This window comes from Acomys minous, assembly GCF_964271855.1.
Source record: "Acomys minous genome assembly, chromosome: 18".
Lineage (NCBI taxonomy): Eukaryota > Metazoa > Chordata > Mammalia > Rodentia > Muridae > Acomys > Acomys minous.
Window position 1 is genome coordinate 2509816 of NC_140501.1, and position 24786 is coordinate 2534601.

Consider the following 24786-nt stretch of genomic DNA (forward strand, 5'->3'; position numbering starts at 1 on the left):
CTGAGCTCAGTCATTCAAGAACCACACGCACGGCAGCTCTGAGGATCTGCTTTGAAAGTTCATCTTCTGGCGGGGTGAGAACAATGAACTGCATAAGGAAAATCCTGCTTCTCAAAGGTCTATTTTGAGTCTTGAACATCCACAAATGTGGATGACCCTAATCACACCTAGGAGACACTAGAATCTCATTCCTCAGTCAGAAGAAAGCAACCCTTGCTTCCTTCCAATTGCTGTGACACGTAAGATGAGACTTATCATATTGGCTGTTATAAGTACAGGACGATGTGGTGGGGTACTGCAAGTCAGAGCCTCTTCCTCTGCCAAATAAAACACACCACACACGAGAAAGCTCCCAGGTATCTGTGCGCCAAGCAAAACGCCAGACAGAGCTTCTGTCTCCAGCACACTCCAGTTTCACAGTACAAGACTGACCTAAGGACTCATGCAGAAGAGAAGATCCATGTTCAGGCAGGAATACCACCACAAGTAGCAATGTCACAGAGCCCTCAGATGCACAACAGGACCAGATACCACCACAGGTAGCAATGCCACAGAGCCCTCAGATGCACAACAGGACCAGAACCACGCTGCAGCTCTAGGCCAGCACAGACACCAGAGGGTGAGTGGCTTGGAAGGCTGGGTACTCAAGCTCAAACTACATAACAGGACGATGCCTACCATCACTGCAGAACAGCTAAGAGACAGCTCCAAGCTGTCCACCCAGTCCACACCGGTCAACGCTCCCTGCCCACTACCAGGGAAATATGAGGACTTTACAATTACTAACGTGCAGGGAATTGTGTATTCAGAACTCGTCAGTCACAGGGTCTCAGTGAATCCAATGTAAGCAATGGTACCGGTCACATGGCGACGATGAGGTCTACGCTCAGGGGGGCAAAGGGAGCTGCCTGGGCACCCAGCACAGCTGGTGCTAACATTGTGATGCCCACACAAGCTCCACTCATCAATCCTGAAAGCAAAGCTATTCCTCCTGGTTCAAGTGCGCTGCGTAGAAGCATCACTTCAGAGCGTGTTACAGATAAGCGAGCATACACAGACTGAGAGAGGGCTCTGAAAATGTTAAATGTGCTGGCAACAACAAAATGAGCATGGGTCAGAAGACAGTTTGTGGCAGTGGGTGCTCTCCCACCATGTGGGTCCCAGAAATCAAACCCAGGCAAAGCCATCACGCTAGCCAAAATCTCTTCAACTTATGAATTTCATTTCCATGAATAAAATCTGAACTAGAAACTGACAAGTTCAGAAAGGAAACGCAGCATTTTCTCCATTATAACCTGCTGCTAGAAACGTGCCTGTCAATGCGGCGTTCATAACCCGTCTCACAAACGGGATGGGAAGACAGGTAGAGCCAGGAGCTGGGGGACACGGCTGTGAAGCTGTGTCTCCTGGACATGTCGAGGCTACTGCACTGGTCAACTCACCAGCTGTGGTGGCCTGAGCCAAACCTACACATCAAGCCAGTTAACATTCTGGCTTGTTAGGAGAGGGCAGGTGAGGCCCCGCTCCTGGGAGAGGAGGGGTGAGGCCCCGCCCCTGGGAGAGGAGGGGTGAGGCCCCGCCCCTGGGAGAGGAGGGGTGAGGCCCCGCCCCTGGGAGAGGAGGGGTGAGGCCCCGCCTCTAGCCAAGGAGATGTTAGCAGCTGATGGCCACTGAGCCAGGAGGCACCAGTTCTCTTTAGAGGTGCGAGGAGGCCGAGGCCGGGTGGATGGGCCATTTTGCATACATCCATAAGCAGACAGGCATCAGTAATTGGACTCGATCAGGAGGCAGAGAGGAAGTTAGGAGAAGGACATGCTGCACGTGGGTATGGGAGGAGTTGAAGCGCGATGCAGCCAGTAGATATAATAAAACTGTGAGCATATTCTTAAAGAAAAACCTCAAAACACTATTCTGGAAACCTTAGGGGTTTTGAGAAACTAACGAATTGTAGGAAGGAAAGGCAAGTCTAGAAAAACATGCCCTGTCCTTGCAGAGGCCAGAGGAGCAGTGTGCCTACCTGGAAGTTGTTCTTGACGGCATGGAGGTCATACAGGAAGAACTTCTGACAGTGCGGCAGCAGGAGGGTCAGCAGGAGGGACAGGGCACTGGGGACCAGCAGGAGGCCCTTCGACAGAGGAGCCTTGTCTAGGGAGGAAGAGAGCCATGTTCAGAATGACAAAACAAACACACCACAAGTCAGAGCTGGCTGGTTTTAGTGAAAACGAGGACTAAGTCTTGCAGCGCTGGCATTTAGCTCTTATGTCAGCAGTAACAACCGAAGACCAAAACTAAGATATAAAATATATATACATAAATATACCTTTTATATATATTTCAACAACAAATTGTGTGTGATATACATGTGTGTGCATGTGTGTGGTATACATGTGTGTGCATGTGTGTGGCATACATGTGTGTGGCATACATGTGTGGTATACATGTGTGTGGTATACGTGTGTGGTATACATGTGTGTGGTATACGTGTGTGGTATACATGTGTGTGCATGTGTGTGAAGGTGCCCTTCCCCACCTGTCTTCTCTATTGCTTGGCCACACAGGGTCTCACTGGACCTGGAGCTTGCTGTCTGGGCTAGACAGCTGCCTAACACATACCCAGGATCCAGCTGCCTCTAGCCCTGGCCTGGAGTTACAGCGGCAGCTCCCCCTTCCCCCTTACACACACACACACACGTCTAGCTCTCCCACGGGCACCAAGGATCTTTATCTTGTGTAGCAAGTACTTTACTCACTGAGCCAGCTCTCAACAAAGAACTTTAAGGTCATACAGACAGGCTGGACACGGTGGCACATGCCTTTAATCCCAGCACTCAGGAGGCAGAGGCATGTGGAGTACGAGGCCAGCCTGGTCTACAAAGTGGATTCTAGAACAGCCAGGGCTACACAGAGAAACCATGTCTCAACCCACCACCACCCCCAAAATCATAAAAACAACACGTATTTTTGCATGGTTTCAACTAGCTCTGCCATTTGTATGGGCCTGCAGTCCCCGGGTACCCGCACATAACAACACACGAACAGTGATACTTCCCACTACCTCCTAGGGAGCATTATAACGCCACCCTTGCCCCCTAAACCTCCACACTCTCGGCCCGCCTGCTTCTAGACCCCACTGCCCCACCCCCTGCTCTGTGGATCTGTTGACGAAACCCTACTGTGTACCTCACTACTTCTCCACACAGTGGTTTCCAGCCCTGTGCGGGAAATGACGTTTCACTTTCCCCCACAGCCTAAGCAGTGTCCCCAGCTCTGTGGCACTCAGGGTCCCCTCAGTTCTGACTTCCCAAGGATGTGAAGGACATCAGAAGGGACCCCACATGCCAGGAACAAAGCAAGCACCCCCCAGGACGGACGGCAAGGCCAGAGGCACCACTGAGGGACCCTTTCAGACTTGCTGTCTTACTCACAAGAAATCCCCTGCAGGTGGATTTCCCCACTAGTTTGTGTTGTGCTCACAGCATTTGTGCAGCACACAGAGATAGCCACCTGTTTCCTCCTGGGTTAGGGAGTGCACACATCTATACCGGAACTACCACACAGTGTTGCACTCTCTCACCAAGGCTTTCCAGATCCCAAACCTCCCAGGGCGCCCTACTGCCCAGGGCCTCAGCAGGGCACAAGGGCACCGCCTTCAGCCACAGAAGTCTCTCAGCTCCACTGGCCTGCAGAGTGGAGTGTCAGGTGGAGCCCTCACCCAGCAGCCCTGCTCCTCCCCACACTCCCTAAAAAAGCTGAATGAAGAGCGAGCAAAGCCGCTTCTCCACATCAGCCCACTGGTGGGTGGGCCTCTCTCCTGGTGACAGGGCCAGAGAGGGAAGGCAGTAGTGCAGGGACACCATGAAGGACAGCTGTTCCTCCTCCCCTGTCACCTAGCCCTGTGACAAGACAGCCATCCCTGCCTTGTGGCCTCCTGAGCAACTCAACCAACAGCTGAGCTGCCTATCCTGGTCCTGGGTCCTACCCTGGCACACTTCTCTGCCCAGCGATGCCAACGTTGCTGCCGACTTTCATGCCGTCTCCTCCCCCAGTCACTCTGCCAATGACTGAGGTACCTCGGTTGTCTCCCTAATACAACTTGATTTTTTTTTTCTTTTAGGGTTTTCGAGACAGGGTTTCTCTGTCTAACAGTCCTGGCTGTCCTGGACATGCTTTTGTAGACCACAGAGATCCACCTGCCTCTGCCTCCCGAGTGCTGGGATTAAAGGTGTGTGCCAGGGACAACCTTTCTCGAGGGTGGGATCTGAACAGAGCCCTTAGCTTGTAGGCCCTGCAGGTCTTGGGGAAGGAAAGTGAAGCACATGTGCTCTAAGAAAAGCCACACTCAACAGGCACCGGGAGCACCTGCACGCTGAAAGGTCAAAGTAGCGGGGAGCGGCCAGCAGAGGCTGGAGGCCTCCCTGAGCGTGGCAGGTGTCCGAATCGGCAGAGGGGGTTAGGTAGAAGGCTAATGGCATGCCTGTTACATGACTACCTGAGCCGCGAAGACAAGTCTACAAGAGGAGTCCCATCAGGGGCTGTGGGGACGGTCCAGGTAACACACGGTGACACTCAACCACAGAGCGAGGAACGGGGGCTGCTGGGCAATTGCTTGATTCTGCAGCCATCCCATGATGACCTGTCTCATCTAAAAGTGGACTTAGTGCACCAGCTCTGTGATTAGAGTGGGCTGTCAGGTGGGCTATTTCATCTGACATGACAAAAAAAAAAAAAAGAAAAAGAAAAAATAAAAGAAATGCTGCCAAATATCCTAAAGATGTCTCAAGCTCTAAAGGCATACTTCAGTTTTAAAAGAAATGTGTTTCTAGCCAGCTGTGGTGGCGCACGCCTTTAATCCCAGCACTCTGGGAAGCAGAGGCAGGCGGATCGCTATGAGTTTGAGGCCAGCCTGGTCTACAGAGTGAGTCTGGGACAGCCAAGGATACACAGAGAAACACTGTCTTGGAAAAAAAAAAAGAAAGAAAGAAAGAAAGAAAGAAAATCAATGTGTTTTGTGGGGACCCGTGCCAAATTCTGCCATGTCAGAAATCCTGTGCTTAGGCTGTATGCTGTGACCTTCGAGTTGCTGACCTTTACCTCACCACGAGGTCTTGTGTTCTAGGCCATCTTTGGACTATTTACCTTTGAAAGAAGTAGAGAAGTCTCAACTTAGAACCACCCAGAGGATCTAGGAAGTTCTTACAAGGAACTACTCAGAAAACAAGGAAGTTCTACAGGGAGCAATTTAGACTATTGCATTCTTGCCCAGGGGCTAGGGTGGGTGAGATAAGAATAGATGCTATTGACCTTGCCCTATATATGTTCCTGTGAGTCGGCAATAGAGTGAATCTTGATCAGAAAGTTCCTGACTTGATTCGTTATTTCTCGAGTCTCTGTATCCTACTTTCAATCCCCACTCCCTCGTTCAGGTGAACCCTGATTCCATTTTTCCCGCGGGCTGGAACCCGACAGTGTTTCTTTTAGTTCCCAGCTCAGCTCCACTAGAGCACAGGCTCCCAGCAGCAGCCGCTGAGTCTGGCATGCTCATGGCTGCAGCAGCCAAGGATGCCCAAAGGCCGCCGTTGGTAGTGGGTGTTTGTTAGCCGGCGGGACTGTGTGGGGAACAGAACTCAAGTTCCTACGCAGTTGTCCCTTATGAGACAGAAAGAAGCTGCCACATAAACAACATGACTTCACTCAGCCAAGAGAGGGAAAGCAATTCTGACCTGCGTTACGGTCTCAGTGAAGACTGAGCTAAAGGAATAAGCCCGTCACAGAAAGACAAGTAATCCCATGATTCTCTTTCTATGAGGCATCTAGAACAGTGAAATTATAAAATCAGAAAGAAAATGGTGGTTGCCAAAAGCAGCTGGCACTAGGGAGTTGCTTAATGACAGTTACAGCTCTGAGGGTGAAAGAGTTCTGGAGGTTTTACACACAACATAGACGGGCCTCATACTGCTGGCATGTGCACTTGAACATGAATGAGTAAGGCGAGCTCAGCGGGTGGGAACACGGCAGCACTGGTAGAGGACCTGGATTTGGTTCCCAGCACCCATGGAGTAGCTCACCAGCATCCCCAGCTCCCTCTGCTGGCCTCCGGGGGCCCTGCGTGCCTGTGGCACAGACACATGCAGACAAAACCACCACACAGGGAACTAAAGATGAAAGGAGAGCCAACTCCACAAAGTGCTGCTCTGACCCCACATGCATACATAGCGTAACACTCCCACACCACAAAAACAAACAAAATACTCACGAAATAATTTATTCTTTTTGTATAACCATTTCAATTTTAACCAGGACAGGTGGGATCATACCCTAACCAATGTAATCTATCGTTTTAATGGGTTAAAGGAAAACGTACCACGTGATGATTTTCACAAATATGTAACGACAATTAAAGAAAAAAGGCCATGAATCTGGAAGGGGAGGGGGATGTGGGATACACGGGAGAATTTGGAGGGGGGGATGCTATAATTATAACTTAAAAAAATAAAGTTTAAATAAAATACAATGTTAAAAAGAAAAAACAAAACCTCTCTTGCTCTGCCCCACCACCTTCTGCACTACAGCACCCGCTAGCCGCTGTCCACCTTAGGACTTGCTGTTGGCGTTCATTTCCGCAGCAGGGCCTCTGGCACTCTCACCCCATCTCTCCAAGGTGTTCTTCTCAGGCCCAGAGCTTCCTCTGGTGCCTCTCTCAGCACCTCATCCTGCCGTACCAGCCACACAAGCACCCTTCACTCGTCAAAGCATTCCTTTAACTCCTTGTCTTCCTCACGGAAGCTCAAAGCCTGTGAGGGCAGAACCGTTCCCGCTTGTCTGGCTCACTCACCTCGCACCTCAAACACCACTTGGCATACAGCGCCTTTCGGTACCGTTGATGGTAAATAAAAGAATTCCATGGTTTAGTTCTCAAAATAACTGTGAAGCAGGCACGACCCTCTTCAAATAAGCACTTAAGAAAACTGAGGTCTAGAGAGTATGTTCCTTGGCAGGATGGCAAACGCCTTGCTTGGGCGCCTCTGAAAGGACAGGCAAGACAGAGGCTTACAGGGAGGTAGTGTATGCGGCACCGTGGAGAGCAGCGAAGAAGAGGGAGCAAAGGCCACACAGAGAGCACTGGCCGGCTCCTGCGCCCCTTCCGGCACATCCTCTTCACATCAGTGTCTCTCTCAACCCTCCTCAGAGAAGCTTCCACTAGCAATAGAGAGTAATCAACTCAAAGCTCTCAACTAGCCCAGACACAGAATAAAGGCCGGAGACTGTTCAGCCCTGTTCCCTCATACATACCCTCCTGAGGAGGAGGAGGGGGTGGAAAGCCTGTGAAAGGCAAGGGGTGACAGCTACAAGGAAACCACATCAGGCGGGCCCAGCCAGACCCAGGTGGACCCAGGTGGACCCAGGCGGGCCCAGGCGGACCCAGGCGGGCCCAGGCGGACCCAGGCGGACCCAGGCGGGCCCAGGTAGACCCAGGCAGACCCAAGTGGGCCAACTCCCAGGACTGGAGAGAGGAACTGAGCACACAACCCCAGCCCTAACAGTACAGCTAGCTGACAGCTGCTAGCTGCTGCGAGAAGTCCTCTCCGTGAGTGGATCACACTCCAGCAGAGAACCATGTGTCCAAGCATATCTGGGCAGCACAAACTATCTTGAGAGTTTTGTTGTTGCTGTTTGTAGAAAGTCATAGAGCTGAGCGGGGAGGGAAGAGGAGGTGGGCCTGGGAAGAGCTGGGAGGCGGTTATGACCAAAGCACACTGTACAAAACTCTCTGAGAGCTAATAATGTTTTAAGGCTACGTTGTCAGGTTGACTCCCACCAACCTGACAGATCAGCTAGGACTTTCTAAGAAGCCTGCTAAATGTATCTGCAGCTACCTAACCCCCAGGAAGGGAGAAGAATGCTTTTTTTTTTTTAATATTTATTTATTTTTATACATTGGTGTTTTGCCTGCATGTGTGTCTGTGTGAGGGTGTCAGATCATGGAGTTACAGACAGATGTGAGCTGGCATGTGGGTGCTGGGATTTGAACCTGGATCGTTTGTTAGAGCAGGACTGCTTTTTTTACCCACCAACTTCCAATCTTCAAAAATCTAGACTGGCCTCGGGGTGAGGGTGGAAAAAACCTTATTGGGGGGAAGCAAGTGTAGTCAGAAGCTTACGCCAAATGGCACTCCAGGGACAGATGGAAAGAGCTGAGCACACGGACAAGATGAGCCTCGTGAGTGACGACAGGCAGAACCAAGCCTCCAACCCAGCAATCTGGTACTAACACCATATCCTGTTGTACTACCATACAGCCCCACTGTCCTGCAGCTAATTAAGTGAAAGACATATACACTGTCACAAAAAGCACTAACAAATCACACTGGGTGTAAAAGCAGTTTTATTCTCCTGGCTCATCTGTTGTCTGAGCGGCTCACTACCTCCTTCTGCTAACCTAGGCCTAGCCCTGGAAACTTCTAGCCTCTGTACAATCTACCCTAGGTAGAGAATATTTTAGCCTCTGAGACTCACTGCTTAATAAGCTCACCCTCACTTGTTCTTTCGGAGCTCTGGGCTGGCTGGTTCCACTCAGCTGTTCTGGCTCAAACTCTTCTCCCAGCTGACTTATTTAATCTGGCTTCTGTCTTGGTCCAGAATTGCTCTGCTTGGTCTCAAACTAACTCGGCAATCTGCTCTAATCTTCTGGCTTCTTCTCACTTTCTGGTTTGTTCTATCTTCACCTGAGTTCTCTCTCTCTGAAACCAATCTATTGCTGTCCTGGTAAAACTGCCTCCTCTCTCTGTAAAACTGACTCTTAAGTAACTTCCCTTTCCTCTCTCTTCTTGTGAGAGTTGGGCCTACTCTGTTCTGTCAAATCTTCTCTGATTCGTCACCTTTTCTGCCACTCAACAGACATCGCTTTTAAACATGAGTGCTTCCTTCTATAAACTAACTTTACCTTGTTTGGGATTAAAGGCATGTACCACCACACCTGGACCTAAGCTTTTCTTTACCTGATACTAGCTCTATCCTAGGCTGGCCTTGAACTCAGGTCTGTTTGCCTCTGTCTCCTTGATTAAAGGTGTGTTTGTGTTCCAGCTGGATCACAGAGAAGGTCTTTGGCTGTGATCTCTGGCCATAACGGCCATGTTCTGAATTACATTCCTCTACACCTGGTACTTCATCAGTAACAACTCAATGCAAGTGTGAATGGAGACAGCAAAGACAGTACAGTCTGTGGAAAGTGTAACGGTGTGATGGGTACATGCTGAGATTATCAAACTAAGACGTATAGTGATGGTGTCACTATGAAACGCCCCCAAAGGCTGCTGAAAGCCTGGTCCCCAGAGCAGCACTGCAAGGTGCCTGGATGACGGCGGAACCAACATGCCACGGGACTGACTCAGAGTGAACAGCCTGCTTCACACGTGTGCCCTTGTGCAGTGTCCTTCTCTATTCCCCTCCCCTCCCCCCCTCCCCTTATCCCTGAGCCCTCTCTTTATGTCTCTGTACTTCCATCCTCCAGCCATCATTCCTGGCTGCCATGAAGCAACCTTCTGCCTCACACGGCCCTAAAGGTGATGGAACCAGCTAGCGTGGGCTCACGATTCTAAAGCCACAATCTGGAGTACATCTTTCCTCACTGAAATTGTTCTTCCCAGGCACCTGCCTCTGTGGTGGAAAACTCACACATTCTCACCCAAATTCATCCATTCGTTTGTCTTCTCTCCCTGCCCCCCTCACACACACACACACACACAGTCTCACACACACACACACACAGTCTCACACACACACACACACACACACACAGTCTCACACACACACACGCTCTTACATACAGTTTCATACAGTTTCTCATATGTACACATTCACACATACACACTCTCACACACATACATAACACCAACACTGGGGACTCAGGCCACAGTAATTATTATCATGGATATGCGCCAAGACTTTTATTATATTTGTCACAAAGGTGCTCTCCTGGCATCCCCTGTATTACTGTGAAAACAATATATATAAATAAATGCCCAAAATGAAAATGAGAAAATTAAATTATGGTCTACATGTAAAATAGAATAACATTCAACACTAAAAAACAGCTAGCATAAAAACACTTTGTGCCTTAGAAAGATGTTCCTAAAAGTAGTCAGTGGCATTACCATAAAATACTTTAAAAACAGCACATAAAGAGATAATTTGTAAAGCATCTATCAAAACACTAACAATGACAATCATGATATGTTCATGAGATATTCTGCTTTTTACACCAATCTATTTTAATGGTAAATTAACTTTTCCCCAGTTACTCATGCAAGGGAAAGTTCATCCCATCCTCGTGCTCAGAGCTCAGGCTAGTCACTAGCAAACTTCCTGTCTGAGAATGGGGTCAGGAAGCAGTTCCCACATAAGAGCCCATACAGGAAACAAATATCTTTTAAAACACGTAGGGCGTGTTAGCACATGCCTGTAATCCCAGCACTCAGGGAGGCAGAGGAGGCAGGTGGATCTCTGTGAGTTCAAGGCCAGCCTGGTCTACAAAGTGAGTCCAGGATAGCCAGGGCTACCCAGAGAAAACTAGTGTTGGGAGGGGCAGAGCAAGTCGTTTCTTTGACAGACATCTCTTTATCTTTGGAGACAGGAGTGCTATGAATTGAATGAACAGGCAACACATTAATCCAGAAGTAAAAGAAAAACAAAAACCACCTAAGGCAAAAGCTAAGATTTCTTTGGAGGGGTTAATCCCCTACTTCTCTCTGTGTGACCACCACTGTTTGTGCCGGCTGACACCACACAGGCTCAGGTGGCTGCGCCTGCCCTCTGAGTCCTTACTAGCTGGAGGTAGGAAGTCAACACTCACAGACTCTTGGTGAAGAAGTAGACTAGGAAGATTAAATAACGTGGCCAGGGTCACAGCTTGGTAGTAAAGAGGCCACGAACCCAGTTCTGCTTGACTACAAAAAACAATTCTTCCTAATACTTATCAAGAAAATGTATTTTATGTATTTACTATCTTACACTTAAAGTAAAATTTTGATCCACAAAAATCTGAGCATAGAATGAACATATGACTCATAAACTGCACTCCTGGACACACACCCAGGGAATGTGGAAGTAGAATTCCAAACAAAACCGTTTTGCGGATGTTGACAGCAGTATAACGCTAATCAGTACGACAGCCTGGTGACAGCCACCAAGTGCGGAGGTAAACAAGGATCCGTACAATGCACTGCTGAGGAGAGGAACGAGGCTGTGCGCCTGTGACAGGGCATGGCGTCCGCAAAGCACATGGGCACAGATGCAGCGACGCCAGTGAGCAGGCGCTGAATGGCTGGCACGAGGGCCTTGCTTTGTGAGCACCAGAGAAAGCAACCGCAGGTTCTGTTTGTTCCTCTTGTGGACTACTACAAGGATGCTAGCTGCAGACACGGGGGAGCAGCGACCTGAAACTATCTGCCCCCACAAGTCTGGCCTGAAAAAATACATGTCAAAAAAACCCAGTGTGGTTCACAGCCTTGCAGGGAAGGGCCACGGTAGCTCGCCACACAACCATCTTCCCATTGCTGACTATTTAGCTGGTGAAGTTCTCGGGTTCCCACTAAGAAGGGATGACGTAGTATCTCATGAAGAAATCTTCTCACATACTTTTTTATGAGAAAGGGGCTAAACAAAAAGACAAGGGTGCAAGTCCACAAAAGTACAGTAAGCCGCACGCTGGAGGAGCCTTCAGCTTCCTCCATGATTTAGTTCCCAGGCCACTCGGCTTTTTGGGAAGACTGTGAGGATGTGACGATGTGACGATGTGTCTTCAGTGACCACACTGCAGGGTGAGGAGTGTGTGCTCCCATGACCATCCCCACTGAGACCTCCGTGAGACTGCCCACCCGAGGGTCTACTCCTACTGCGTCCATCCCAAAAGCTTCAAAACAAAACAAAACATGTGAGCGCCACGCAGAAATGGTCTTCTGTCCCTAACACACTGGGAGGTCAAGGACACCAGGCGCCTGCCTCAGTCCTGCACCTTACACACGTGTCCACACTATCAGGCGCAATGCTTGGCTCGGGAGGGCAGCCCACTAGCACCTGTTACTGACCAAAACTTGTGAAGTGTGTCAGGAAAGTGAACTGCAGAACGCACTAAGAAGGTTCTAGAGGGAGAAACAGGGGAGAGGACCTGCCCTCAAGGCACAAAAGAGCATTTATCTAAAACGCTGAGGGCGGTGGCAACAGAGCTAAAAGGAGGGTCTGAAACAGCAGTGCCGGCCACGGCTGCTCCCTGGCCACAGAAAAGCACGTTAGACCTGCAAATCTGCAAAGCGCCCACGGCGGCGTCAAGCATCTACATCGTACTCAGTGTTAGCACCGTGCTCAACACTAGCTGGGTTTGAACTTATTAGGAAGACAGCATAAACACCAACCCCTCACTAATCGTAAGAAGCAGCGACTGTTCAAATGCCCATTACACGAGCACACTAAAGTGCAAGGCGTGAAGAGACTAGTGTTACAGCACAGTGAGTCCTCCAGCAGAAGACACAACTCTGAGATGTGAGTCAAGATGCTTGTGCAAAGTTCTCCACACATACAATAAACTGAACAAGATAAGGAAACAATTTCAAAATGTGGAAATAGGAGGTAGGTGGCAAGAAAACATGTTGGTGGTGGTGGTTTTGCCTGCACATGTGCCTGAGCTCCAGAAGAGGGCATCAGATCTCATTACAGATGGTCATGAGCCTCCATGTGGTTGTTGAGACCACTCCATGAAGCAAAGAAGTCCATGTGAGGACAGCAGCACACACTCAGGAGACCCTGTTGCTATGCAACAGTGCCAGCCTCTTCCTACAGGCCCCCATATCACAGAGACACGTGGCCTGCCCATCACCTGTCTGTGGAAGCCCTGCTGAGGCCGCTGTCCATCAACACCACCAGTTTACGCAGGACTGAAATCGTCAGCGCAGCCGTGAAATGCTATGCCAGCACCTGGGAGCATGTGGGTGTAGTTCCAGGCATTCAGGGGCTTAGCACGACAACCCCAAAGGAAGGGCAGCAGACAGCTGAGCTACAGAGACACCCCAGGACATCGGAGGAGAGAAGCAGACGGCTGGGTGCAGCCCTGGACTGTCCGTGCAGACTGCCGTGGCCCACTTCAAAGGAGCCGTCCACAGGATGGAGAAGCCTGAGTCTGACTTTAGAGCTTGGATATCTACGGGGCCAGCCTCTCTGGTAAAACGTCACAGGAGAATCAAGCTGGAAACCATTTACATCTGAGCTTCTCCGTGCTGTCCTGGTATTCCCACAGTCTGTGAACAGACAGAGGCTACAAACTGCCTAACTCACCTCCAGCCACTGGGCTGAAGAAAAATGAAGAAAGAAAAGGCCCCACTCAAACCTCAGACATGAAAGCCAAACATGAAAAGGTAAAGAGCCAAATAAAAGCAAGGAAAGCAGAAAGCGGGGGAGGTAAAATCCCAGCCTGACACAGTGGACTGGGGCCCTTGTCAGCTGTGCCTCCTGTCCAGCTGCCCTGAGGTAACAACCCTCACCACACCAGCAAGTATATCCTTTCAAATGAAGCCAGGGCACAGAGAAGCTCCGGAAGGAATGTGAGCAGTCACAGTCAGCACCCTCACACCGCACTCCTCCCCACCATCACACCACACTCCTCCCCACCATCACACCACACTCCCCCCAACCCTGCCCTTCACCCCTCACACCGCACTCCCCCCAACCCTGCCCTTCACCCCTCACACCGCACTCCTCCCCACCATCACACCACACTCCTCCCCACCATCACACCACACTCCCCCCAACCCTGCCCTTCACCCCTCACACCGCACTCCTCCCCACCATCACACCACACTCCCCCCAACACTGCCCTTCACCCCTCACACCACACTCCTCCCCACCATCACACCACACTCCTCCCCACCATCACACCACACTCCCCCCAACACTGCCCTTCACCCCTCACACCACACTCCTCCCCACCATCACACCGCACTCCTCCCCACCATCACACCGCACTCCTCCCCACCATCACACCACACTCCTCCCCACCATCACACCACACTCCTCCCCACCATCACACCACACTCCTCCCCACCATCACACCACACTCCCCCCAACCCTGCCCTTCACCCCTCACACCGCACTCCTCCCCACCATCACACCACACTCCCCCCAACCCTGCCCTTCACCCCTCACGCTGCACTCCCCCACCACAATGTACCCTCTTCACACTACACACCCCCACACTGTACTCTCTGCCTCACACTGCGAACACTGCACTCCCCCCCCACAGGAGCATCACAGTGTCACCCTGCCCTGGTACTTTCTACCCAATCAGTTACAAGTCCCTACACTATAATCTGCATTCATCTTTTTTTCTTTTAATGATAGATGTTTAATGTTTTTCAGAAGACAGGGAAGGTTTTGGGGGGAGGGGTGTTGTTGTTTTGAGGTTTTGTTTTGTGTGGGGGTTTTTTGTTTGTTTGGGGTCTCATTTTGTTTTTTGAGACAGGATTTCTCTGTGCAGCCCTGGATGTCCTGGACTCACTTGGTAGACCAGGCTAGCCTCAAGAGATCCACCTGCCTCTGCCTCCCTGAGTCCTGGGATTACAGATGTGCACCACTGTGTGACTGGCTGCATGCATCGATTTTAAAGAGAACTCTATAACTATAATCAAAAAAAGTGTCACTTTGTAATTGCAGATGATAATTGTAAAAATAACCGAATTTCTAAACAAAACAAAGTCACTTGATTCTACTAATTTTATTGTTAGCTGGGGGAAAAATGGTCTGCTTCCTGTTCTGATGGGAAACTACTCTTTGGAGAGCTATTTATAAGAACACTCTGAGACTTTTCTTTTTGCACAGTTGAGACTAAGGAAGACTAAGCAGCCTTCACTGCTGGGCCCGACACTGCTTGAAGCTACCGTTAGTAGCAGCAATGCCACTGAGCACATCCGTGGACCACCTGGGCCATAAAGCTCTTCAAAGCCTACTCCCGCATTCTTCCTCACACACGGCCTAGCTGGGGCAGCAAGCAAAGTCCTACGATCCACAGCTGGAGGTAACTCAGGTTTCAGAAAACACGGCAGTGAGCGTGACAGAATAGAACGGATGCCGGAAAAGGAAGACACTTCATGCAGAAACAAAATTCAGAAGAAGAGCTGAGGTAGGTGGGGTGCACCTTCGATGGAGAGGAACTTGTGACAGTGCAGAAGCAGTCTGTCAGATGCCTTGGGCAGCTGGCTGAAGACTGGCTGCCCCGACGATGGAGAGGAACTTGTCACTGTCCAGACAGTCAGCTCTCTGTCCAGTCAATACTTCTGGAAGTTGCTGGCCTGCACTTCCTTCATATTAGATAGCTTTTCCTTCTGGGATCTCTGATGGGGTTGAAGACTAGATAGCCACAGTATTAAAATAAGTTTAGTAAAAGTATTAAAATAAGTTTAGTAAAAGAATCAGTAGCATAGGATAGGGGAATAATTTCTTAAAAATTGTTAACTACAAATGGACTGGTCCTTGCAAATGTTGACTTAATGGATAATTCTTATTTTGTTGTATATTGCTTATTTTATTAAATAGAAAGGGGGAGACGAAGGAGAGATAAACTTGTTTTTTAGGATCCCAAGTATGGGATCGGAACAATCTTGTGCGAGAACAGGTGAGGTTAATCCACTAGAAGACAAACCACCTCATGCAGGAGCTTGATTTTTGCCAGCTGAAAAAATCCCGTGAACAGGCTCTGAGTGGAAATATATAAATAAGCCCAGAACTGGAAGCGGGGCTTTTGGAGACTTGGGATAGTTTGGGCTGTTCATCCCTCTACTACAAGACGCTCCTAGAGAGAACTGCTCGAGGGAAGGCTTTGGGGCTCCAGCTCTGGCTCCTGCTGAGGTCTAGGTTCTGGTTGCTCCAGGTTCCAGCAAAGGAAATCCTGCTGATTACGCCAGGAGAATCACTCCTCAGAACTGATATCCTTATGGTTTTGTTGTTGTGTTCCTTAATCCTCAATTCATATTGTTTTGGTTAGTCAGGTTGTAAGTGACGTATGCTCGGTTAGTAAGTTGTAGTAAAATATATTGGTTAAGAAAACTGAGCCTACAGCTGAGCCCACCTAGCTGGAATGACTATCAAATTCTCAATAGCCATTGGCCAGCTCCTGCCCCAACCAAGCCGCAGGTGTGAGCAGCTTAGCTGGCTAAGTGCTGGACCAGCGTGCATGGGGCCCTGGGTTCCATTTCCCAGAACCACCGAGCAGGACGTCAACACCACGCTGGGAATCCCAGGAGTGGGGGCAGGAGGATCAAAAGATCAAACACAGGACAATCTGCCTAGAATTGTGAGACTCAAAAAACAAAACTCGTGGGGAGAGTTGGAAAGATGTCGCCACTGAGTGCTTGCTGCTCTTGCATAGGTTCATTTCCTAGTACCTCCCAGGGGTGGCTCACAGACACCTGTAACTCGGTTCTAGGGGACCCGGCACCCTCTTCTGTCCTCCATAGGTGCTGTGCACACATGGTACACACACAATGACAAGCAGGCACATACAGAAAAACTATAAGCAAATAAAGTTCACAACCCGTGACCTCACATAAAAAGTTCACTCCTGCAGGATGCCAGAGGAAACAAAGCAAAAGATGGTGAGACATGATGCAAGACTCAAAGAACAGCAGCAGAAAATGAACCTGAAACAGTATAGGAAAGGGACTGATAGAGTCCTTGAACAGCACAGGCTTCCTGACTTTCAGGGTGATTTCCTTCTGCTAACCATGCCCTTGATTGCACAATAAATACCCAGTCATAGGATTTATAAGACCTAGTGATTTTTATTTTCATAGACAGATCAGGGAAGGCTTGCTATTGACCCACATTGGAAACACCTGCATATATGACACAATTAGGGAACAAAGTCCAGAGGGTACATCTGTTCCCAGGCTCACTTCTGTTCTTGTTTCTTTGTGACATTTACTATGGCTCACTAAATATTTGTGACCAGGTGAGGTGGTGCAAGCCTTTAATCCCAGCACTCGGAGGCAGAGGCAGGAGGATCACTGTGAGTTTGACCCGGCCTGGTCTACAGAGGAAGTTCCAGGACAGGAATACACAACAAGAAACTGTGTCTTTAAAAACAAAACAAAGGCGTGTGTGTGTGCGCGCACGCTTTCTTTGAAATTATAAAAATAATGTGAAAAGTACAGATATCAAAAATGTTATGTGAATGGCTAACCCACACACAAAAACATGAAAAAAAAACTCACTTTCCCAGGCTCACAAAGAACCGAAAATGAAGAGAACAAGAAAGCAACATTTAATCTCTCCGCTGACAAAACTGTTTAAATTATCATGCTCAGTGATACAACTGTGCGCTGAGGAAGGCCTGCCCTCAGTGGCTCACTAGGGAGACACAAGCTCTCCATGGCTGGCAGGCACAAGGAGACACAAGCCTCCCATCCGGGCTTGGCTGCGCAGACCAAGGGCGGCACAATGTCCCACCCTTTGACCCTGTGACTCCACAGAAATGCTTACTCCTTTTGGATGACGTCCAGAATGTGACCACTGGCCTGGCATGGTGGCGCACACCGTTAACCCACAACTCCAGAGGCAGAGGAAGGCGGATCTCTGGGAGGCCAAGGCCCAGCCTGGTTTACAGAGTAAGTTCCTGGCTGCTTAGTGAGACCTCTTCTCAAAAATACAAAACAAAACAAAAACAAAAAAAGAATGTGAGCTCGGGGTGCAGAGGTTTGACTCCCAGCACCCATACGGCAGCTCTCATCTGTAACTCCAACTCAAGGGAGCCGACACCCTCCTCCAGCCTCCTCGGGCACCAGACACACATGTGGTGCACAAGCATAAACACAGCAAAACACTCATACACTTAACTTTTTAATGTGCATCTGGTGTTCGGCCTACATGACTGACTGTGTGAGGGAGTCGGATCCACCAGAACCTGAGTTACGGACCGTTGTGAGCTGCCATGTGGGTGCTGGGAATTGAACCCAGGTCTCTGGAAGGGCAGCCAATGCGCTTAACCTCTGAGCCATCTCTCCAGCCCCACACATAAAAATGTTTAAGAATTTTTTTAAACAAATAATGAAGCTGTCCTTTAATAAAAGAACGTGGCCATGGAGTGGGCTGCAGGGGTAATGTGCTTGCCCAGTGTTCACTGAAAACAGTCAACCAACAAACAAGCCAAGGGGGACACAGGAGAGACAGAGAACACGAGGAGACCCAGCTTCCGGGAAGCTCAGCGTGGTAATCTCTCAGTGGGAAATACTGGAGAGAGACACTCTGCCATGAGAAAACGCTAAAACCATGTACATTCAAACTCCATTTTTGTATTAAGCAGAACATACACACACTTCTGTGCATCTGTCCGTGGAGACACATGGCTGCGGAAAGCTAAGACTAGGCTACTGCTGACGCTTACCTGGGCGGCCAAGTGACTATGTGAGGCTGATCCTTTCCACACCAGACATTTGTGTGATTTTCTTCTTCAGCAAACGTGTTTCCATTTTATAAGACCAAACAAACATATCACAAGTCCTATTTGGAGATTATTAATGTGGATAAATTCACTTAAGGTTTTGCTTTCAAAAATGTTTACATACAGGTTAGGGCATAAAGAAGGGCAAATAATATGAAAGATGTTTGATAAAACCTCAAAGAATTATGTTATTGTATTTACCAAAAAATATACAGAATATATATGTGTATATTTATCAAATGAAGTTATGCCACTTGGGTTGAAATGCCCCCACGAGAGCATCAAGCCATGCAGCCTACTGCTGCTGCCTCTCAGCGGCCGAGTGCAAGCCGCACTCTGAAGACAGCACACTCTGAGAACACAGGAATCAGAGAATTCAAGCTGCATCTTAACCGACAAGCCCCACTCCCTCAGTACAGATTTCATAGCACCAGGAAGTACTGTGTAAGCAGCCAAGAGGACATAATGCCAATCAACCACTCCAATCAATAATCCACCTGTGACACCTATTAACTATGATAATAACCAGCATGGCAAAATGTCCCTAAAGGTGCAATGGCGCTGGTATGCTGGCAGGAACCAGCTGCTATCTAACTGGACTTACAGCCCATCTCACAGGAGGAAATCAAGCCTGGGACCAGGACCTAGCCAGCTCCCCAGGGCTAGTGAGGTCAGCGATCTTGTAAAAGAGCCGACCACTGGCCTTACCAGGCCAGCACAGTGCCTGACTGCACGCTGAAACTTGCTCCTGTAGCCATAGGTGAGTACAGCTCTTTACAGCACACGGAGAGCATTACAGAAGCCCAGAGCTGCACACAAGGCAGAGATGCACTGACGACGGGAGCCCGCCCGGTGTGTACACAGCACAGCTCCCACACATAAAGGTCAAGGACGAGCCAGAAGATTCTAAGAGCCAGACAACCAAGACGTCTATCAGGAGACAGTGTCTCAAATGCACGACAGCAAAGCTACAGCCACAGCATGGCCGCCTACACAAAACCTAGCCAGTAACAACAGGAATGCTAACACAGAAGGGGAATCCCAGGGGGATCCACACCCAGAAAACCCTGGTGAGCCAGCGATGGTGGCAGTGCAGCAGGTCTCATGAGTTCGAGGCCAGCCTGGTCTACAGAGCGAGTCCAGGACAGCCAAGGCTACCCAGAGAAACCCTGTCTTGAAAAACAAAAACCAACAGACAAGACAAAACAATAGGCAACTAATCTAATGACAGCAGAGGGAGGATCAGCCTCTCCCTAAAGGGTCCACTCTCAATCATACATACCCAAGCAGGGTGTGTGTGTGTGTGTGTGTGTGTGTGTGTGTGTGTGTTAGAGAGGGACAGAGACAGAGAGAATACATACATAACTAATAATAAACAATAATAATGTCATAGTAATAAGAAAAAGAGGTCATCAACTTGAGAGGGAGATAGGACACAGGGAAGGGCTAAAGGGAAGAGAGAAAGGAGGAGAAAGGAAAAAACACTTACGTGTATACACACACTCACGCGATAAAATGCACACAGGAGCAACTGTGTGAGGGAGAAAGCCTGTCAGCATACAGTTTGCTTTCCTGACATTTGACTTTTCATTTCTAAGTAGTTTAGAATTTCAATAGGCTAAAACAGGTTTTGTTGTTGTTGTTGCTGCTGCTGCTGCTGCTGTTTTTTGAGACAGGGTTTCTCTGTGTAGCCCTGGCTGTCCTGGACTTGCTTTGTACACCAGGCTGGCCTCCAACTCACAAAGATCCATCTGAGTGCTGGGATTACAACAGCCTTTGAATGAACTCTTTACACATGTGAGTCACAGTGCTCTGCTCGCTGTCCCCATCACACTCCTTCTGTCCTACTTCCTCCTCCTGATGGCTTTCTTCTTGCCCCCCTAAGACAGAGAAACAGACGGACGGGCGGACACACAGGGACACATACACACAGTGAGCATTCATGTGTGTGTTACGTTTTGTGTGCAGGTGGGCGCACACATGTGGAAACCCAGGGCTGACGGTGGAAGGCTTCCTCTTTGCTCTCCACCTTACTCTTTTTGAGGCGGCATCTGTCATCAAATGCAGAGCTAACCGACAGGGCTTTGCCTTGTCTCTGTCTTCCAAAGCTGAAATTACAGGGAGCCTCCACACTCACCCAGCACGCCCACCTGACAGTTTCGTGGGTCCTCTGGATCAGTGTTCCAGTGTTCTTGCGTGCACAGAAAGCCCGGTGACTAGCCAGCTTTATGTGCTGGGCCGTCTCCCCAGTGCAGAAACAACTGTTTATTACAGGGCTGCTAAGGGCCTTGGAAGTAATAATTTTCACTGTTGGTCATTAAATAACAATACAGCCAAATATTAGCATCTACTCTTTCCACTGCGCTGTGCCACATTAAAGAGACTGGGGTGGGGATGGCCATGAAAATGGTACTATAATGCAAGAACTTTAAAAACTGGCCCACGAAAATGGTCTTTAACTATGTATCTGTTGAAGCAAGCGGACAGGAAAGTGAAGGGGCCGTCTGAAGCCTAACAGCACGCATGACGGGCAGCATGTCCCCAGATGAGCGCATTAAAGAGCTAGTACCTCCAGGGTCTCAATCTTGGTCACCGTCCATAAACTAAGTGTTGGACACACTGAATGCAAACCTAAGAAAGAAGGCACGGGTAAGAACATCGTTTGCCTGACTAAGAGCAGGGACACATGCATGAATCAGACGTGTCCATCATCGTGAGGCTGGAGATACAGCTGAGGATGCCGGGACTTACGCCCACACACGCAGAAGCCAGCGCACCTTGGGCTTCTCAAACCTAATGGCACTTCACTCGAGGACCGCAAACAGTCTGAATCGGATGTTTCAGCTCGGCAGTGATTCCAGCTGACCTGCTCACAGTGTGCCTGTTGTAGTAGTTATAAACACCACCCTGCAACACAGCGATTACAAGGAACCTTATTTGGGGGGCAGCGAAGGGGAGAGGAACTGCGGCCTGGAGAAGCAGTGGAGGATGACTGAACACGTAGACAGGCTGGCAGGCAGGAGGGGACAGAGCCATGAGGGCAGAGAAAGAAGGAGTCAGAGATAGAGAGCGAGAAACCGAGAGAACAGAGCAAGAGCGAGAGAAACAGAGACAGACAGAACAAGACCAAAAGTAACACCTGGAGGGCACCTGGTGGCAGCAGTGACAAGTGATGACATCAGAGGTCAGAGGATGAAGGCCCCTAGAGGTGAGCTAGCCAGGATTGCCTACATGCTAACAATGCCACCACGATGCTCTCAGATATTTGTCCACAGGACACCTTGGTACCTTGGACCTTCTAAGGCCTGAGTCCACCTACAGCCATCTAAGCCCACAGCGCTGCCTGCATCTGCTTCTACTGTGCCCCAGTGCACTCAGGCCCAAGTCCACTCTCTGTGCTGTGATAAACGCCATGGTCAACCGCGACCTGGAGAGGAAGGGTTTGTTTCATCTTACAACTGTCAGGTCACCATCCACTGAGGGAAGACAGGCGAGCGGGCGGGAACCTGGAGGCAGAATCTGGTGCAGAGGCCACAGCAGGTGCTGCTCACTGCTTTGTTTCCCACGGCTTGTTCAGCCTGTCCTCCTGTAGAACTGGGAGTGGCACTCCCCACAGAAGGCTGGGCCCTCCTTTATCAATCATTAGCTACTTGCCCACAGGCAATCTGAGGGGAGCCACTCTCAACCTGGGCTCCTCTTCCAGAATGGCTCTAGGTCTGGGTCAAGTTGACAAGAAAATTAACCAGCACAACTCGTTATCTCAAAGAACGGGGTCTTGGCCCTTAAGGACCCACTGGAACAAGTCTCCAAAGCAAGCACTTTCTTAGGTAGAAAAGACACGGAGATGTGTCCAGGAGCAATGAACAGATGAGGGCCGGGGGGCGTGAAGAATGTTGGGCTAAAAACCAGACAACATCCCACTAAGACGAGGGCTGAGGCTGGGTGCAGCACCTCACACTCAGGAGGCCAGGGCCAGACTGTGTAAGTCTGAAGGCCATCTGGGCAGAAAGAGATCCCGTCTGAAAAGCGAAAATAGAAAGAAAGGGAAGACAGCCACCACCACCAGAGGTAAGCACCACCATGTCCGGCGGCTAAAGCTCTTGCTGCTCTTGCAGAGGACCGAGGGTTTGCTTCCCAGCCGCCAGCACCCAACGGGGGCTCACAGCCCGCCAGAACTCCAGTGCCCTCCTCTCACCGCCACTGGTACCAGGCACGCGCATGCTGCACGCACATACATACAGGCCAAAGAGTCATACACATAAAAATAGTATTTGAGAACCCTAGGGGGGTGGGGCGGCACCATCTGATGTCACATGCCACTGGTCACTTTGTCCACAGCAGCTTTTTAGCCGTGTGGGTAGAAGACGAGCTACACAGAGCTGAAGGGTGACGGGAGGTGAGAAGCTGACTCCCTGAGCACCCCTGAGAAAGAGCGTTCCGGGAGCTGGGCACACGAAGGTCAGTGGAGATGTGCGCTGCCAGTGCTCAGAAGAGACCGTTAACACTTATGCCGACCACCTGACAGGGCAGAATTCTACTTTTACATAGCAACATCCTTGTCCTTTCTACCCTGAGGAGTCTGAAGGGCGGGTAGCTTGTGTCACCACGCAGAGTGCACCAGCAGGTCAAGGGGGTCAGAGGAAACAGCAGCTCTGCCACACGCCAGGCTTGTCTCCCAGAGAGGACTACAAAATAACAACGCTGGCCTTAGAAAGAGAAAACTTCACAACAGCGGGAACACAGCTGGGTGTGACCAGAGACAAGCGGGAAGGCAAGGGAGTGGCCGGGTAGGTAGCCCTGGTGCTGTGTATTGTTTGTTTTGGGTTTTGTTGTTGTTGTTGTTGTTAGTTTGTTTTGGGGGGATTTAGGGGTTGAGGGCTAGGCTGAGTGTGAGTTCTGGGCAGCTGTGGAACAATCTTGAAGCTAGAGACAAATGGAAATAGCACACAGGAATGGGCAAAGCCAAGAAACCTAACAGAAACTGTGCCTGTGGCTCAGCTTGGATCAGACACCAAAATTAACACATGGTTGGAGTCTTATTCAACATGCACAGCAAGCCAGGACTAGCAGTGGCTGAGTGTAGATGAACTGCAGATGGAACGGTAACTACAGGGTCCAGGCCGCCCATGTCAGGGAAGTGCCAGGCAAAGGACCCCAGTGTGGGGACGGACACCCACCACACGGGGACAGCATGAAGACGCTGAAGGACATGCACTTACACTCAAGACGGCAGATCTGACTGGGCCAGACACAAGATGCCCACCACTGCCCGCTCCGCTGGCTCCTCCTACCCACCCTGCACGTACCAGGTCCACCCGCGCCTTCTAAGGCCACTCACTGCTGTTGCGCTCTCGTTACCACCTCAGCAAGCTCACCCTGAGTGCACCCTGAGTGTCTCTATCTGTAGACACTTCAACACTCATCCTCCAAAGCGCTTCGCTTTCTCCGGATGGCCCCCACTAGTGAGCGGCAGCCCCACGATCTAACGTCTGCATAACCCATCACCCTGGGTCCCTTCTCCTCCCTCGGTCGCTGGACTAGCACACCCTGCCGCCTCACACCTTTTCAGTCCATCCCTGCGCTGTCTAGACTGGTGAGTCTGACAACCTGACACGAACGTGGACTGATCTAGGTAGAGGGAGTCTCAAGTGAGGACCTGCCCCCAACAGATGTGGGAGGGCCCAGGCGGCTGTGGGCGAGTCCTGAGGCACAGCACTCCTCCTGGCTGCTGCTTCAGTTCTGCTGCAGGTTTCTGACCTGAGCTCTTGTCCGAGCTTCCACCATGTGGACTGTGAGCTCCGAGGTGAAACGTAAGCCCTTTCTTTCCTCCCCACAGCCAGAGAAGGCAAACTAGGACACTGCCCGTTCTCAGCGTTGCCGTGCTAATGAGGCCTTCGGCTTCTCCCCACAAGCCTGCTCTCCCCGCCTTCCTGTGCCAAGCCCTCACCCTGGTGTCTGCTCAACTGACTCTACCTCAGAACATAGGGAGGGAGGAAAGCAAGCCCAGACTTCTGGTATCCAAATCGGCCCTTCTGCAGTCACTGTCAAGATGGGACCCACAGAGGCATCTGAATGCGCTCTGGGCCGGCTGGCTGGTTCATGGCTGCCGGGCAGGCATCTGGAACCTTGTGCTCCTATGCCAAGAACCACCTCCCATTTTCTTCCCTCAGTGAGAAGGAGGCACACAGTGTCCTAGGCATCTCGGGGCTCTGCCCTTCCATGTACTCCTAACCCGTGAAGCTCCAGTCCCCACTGGGCCTTGCCCTCACGGCTCTCCAGACTTGGGCTCTCCCTGTGCCTGCGGCCAC

General features: G+C 50.2%; 1 protein-coding gene across 2 annotated transcripts in view; it reads right to left on the minus strand.

Moving 5' to 3' along the window:
* The window catches only part of UBAC2 (UBA domain containing 2), a 139081-nt gene that overhangs the window by 110854 nt on the left and 3441 nt on the right, over nucleotides 1–24786 (minus strand). For both annotated transcript variants that reach the window (XM_084768220.1, XM_084768219.1), the window contains exon 2: nucleotides 2018–2145. In XM_084768220.1, the coding sequence (XP_084624346.1) occupies nucleotides 2018–2145 (128 nt within the window). The remainder of the gene's footprint in view (nucleotides 1–2017; nucleotides 2146–24786) is intronic.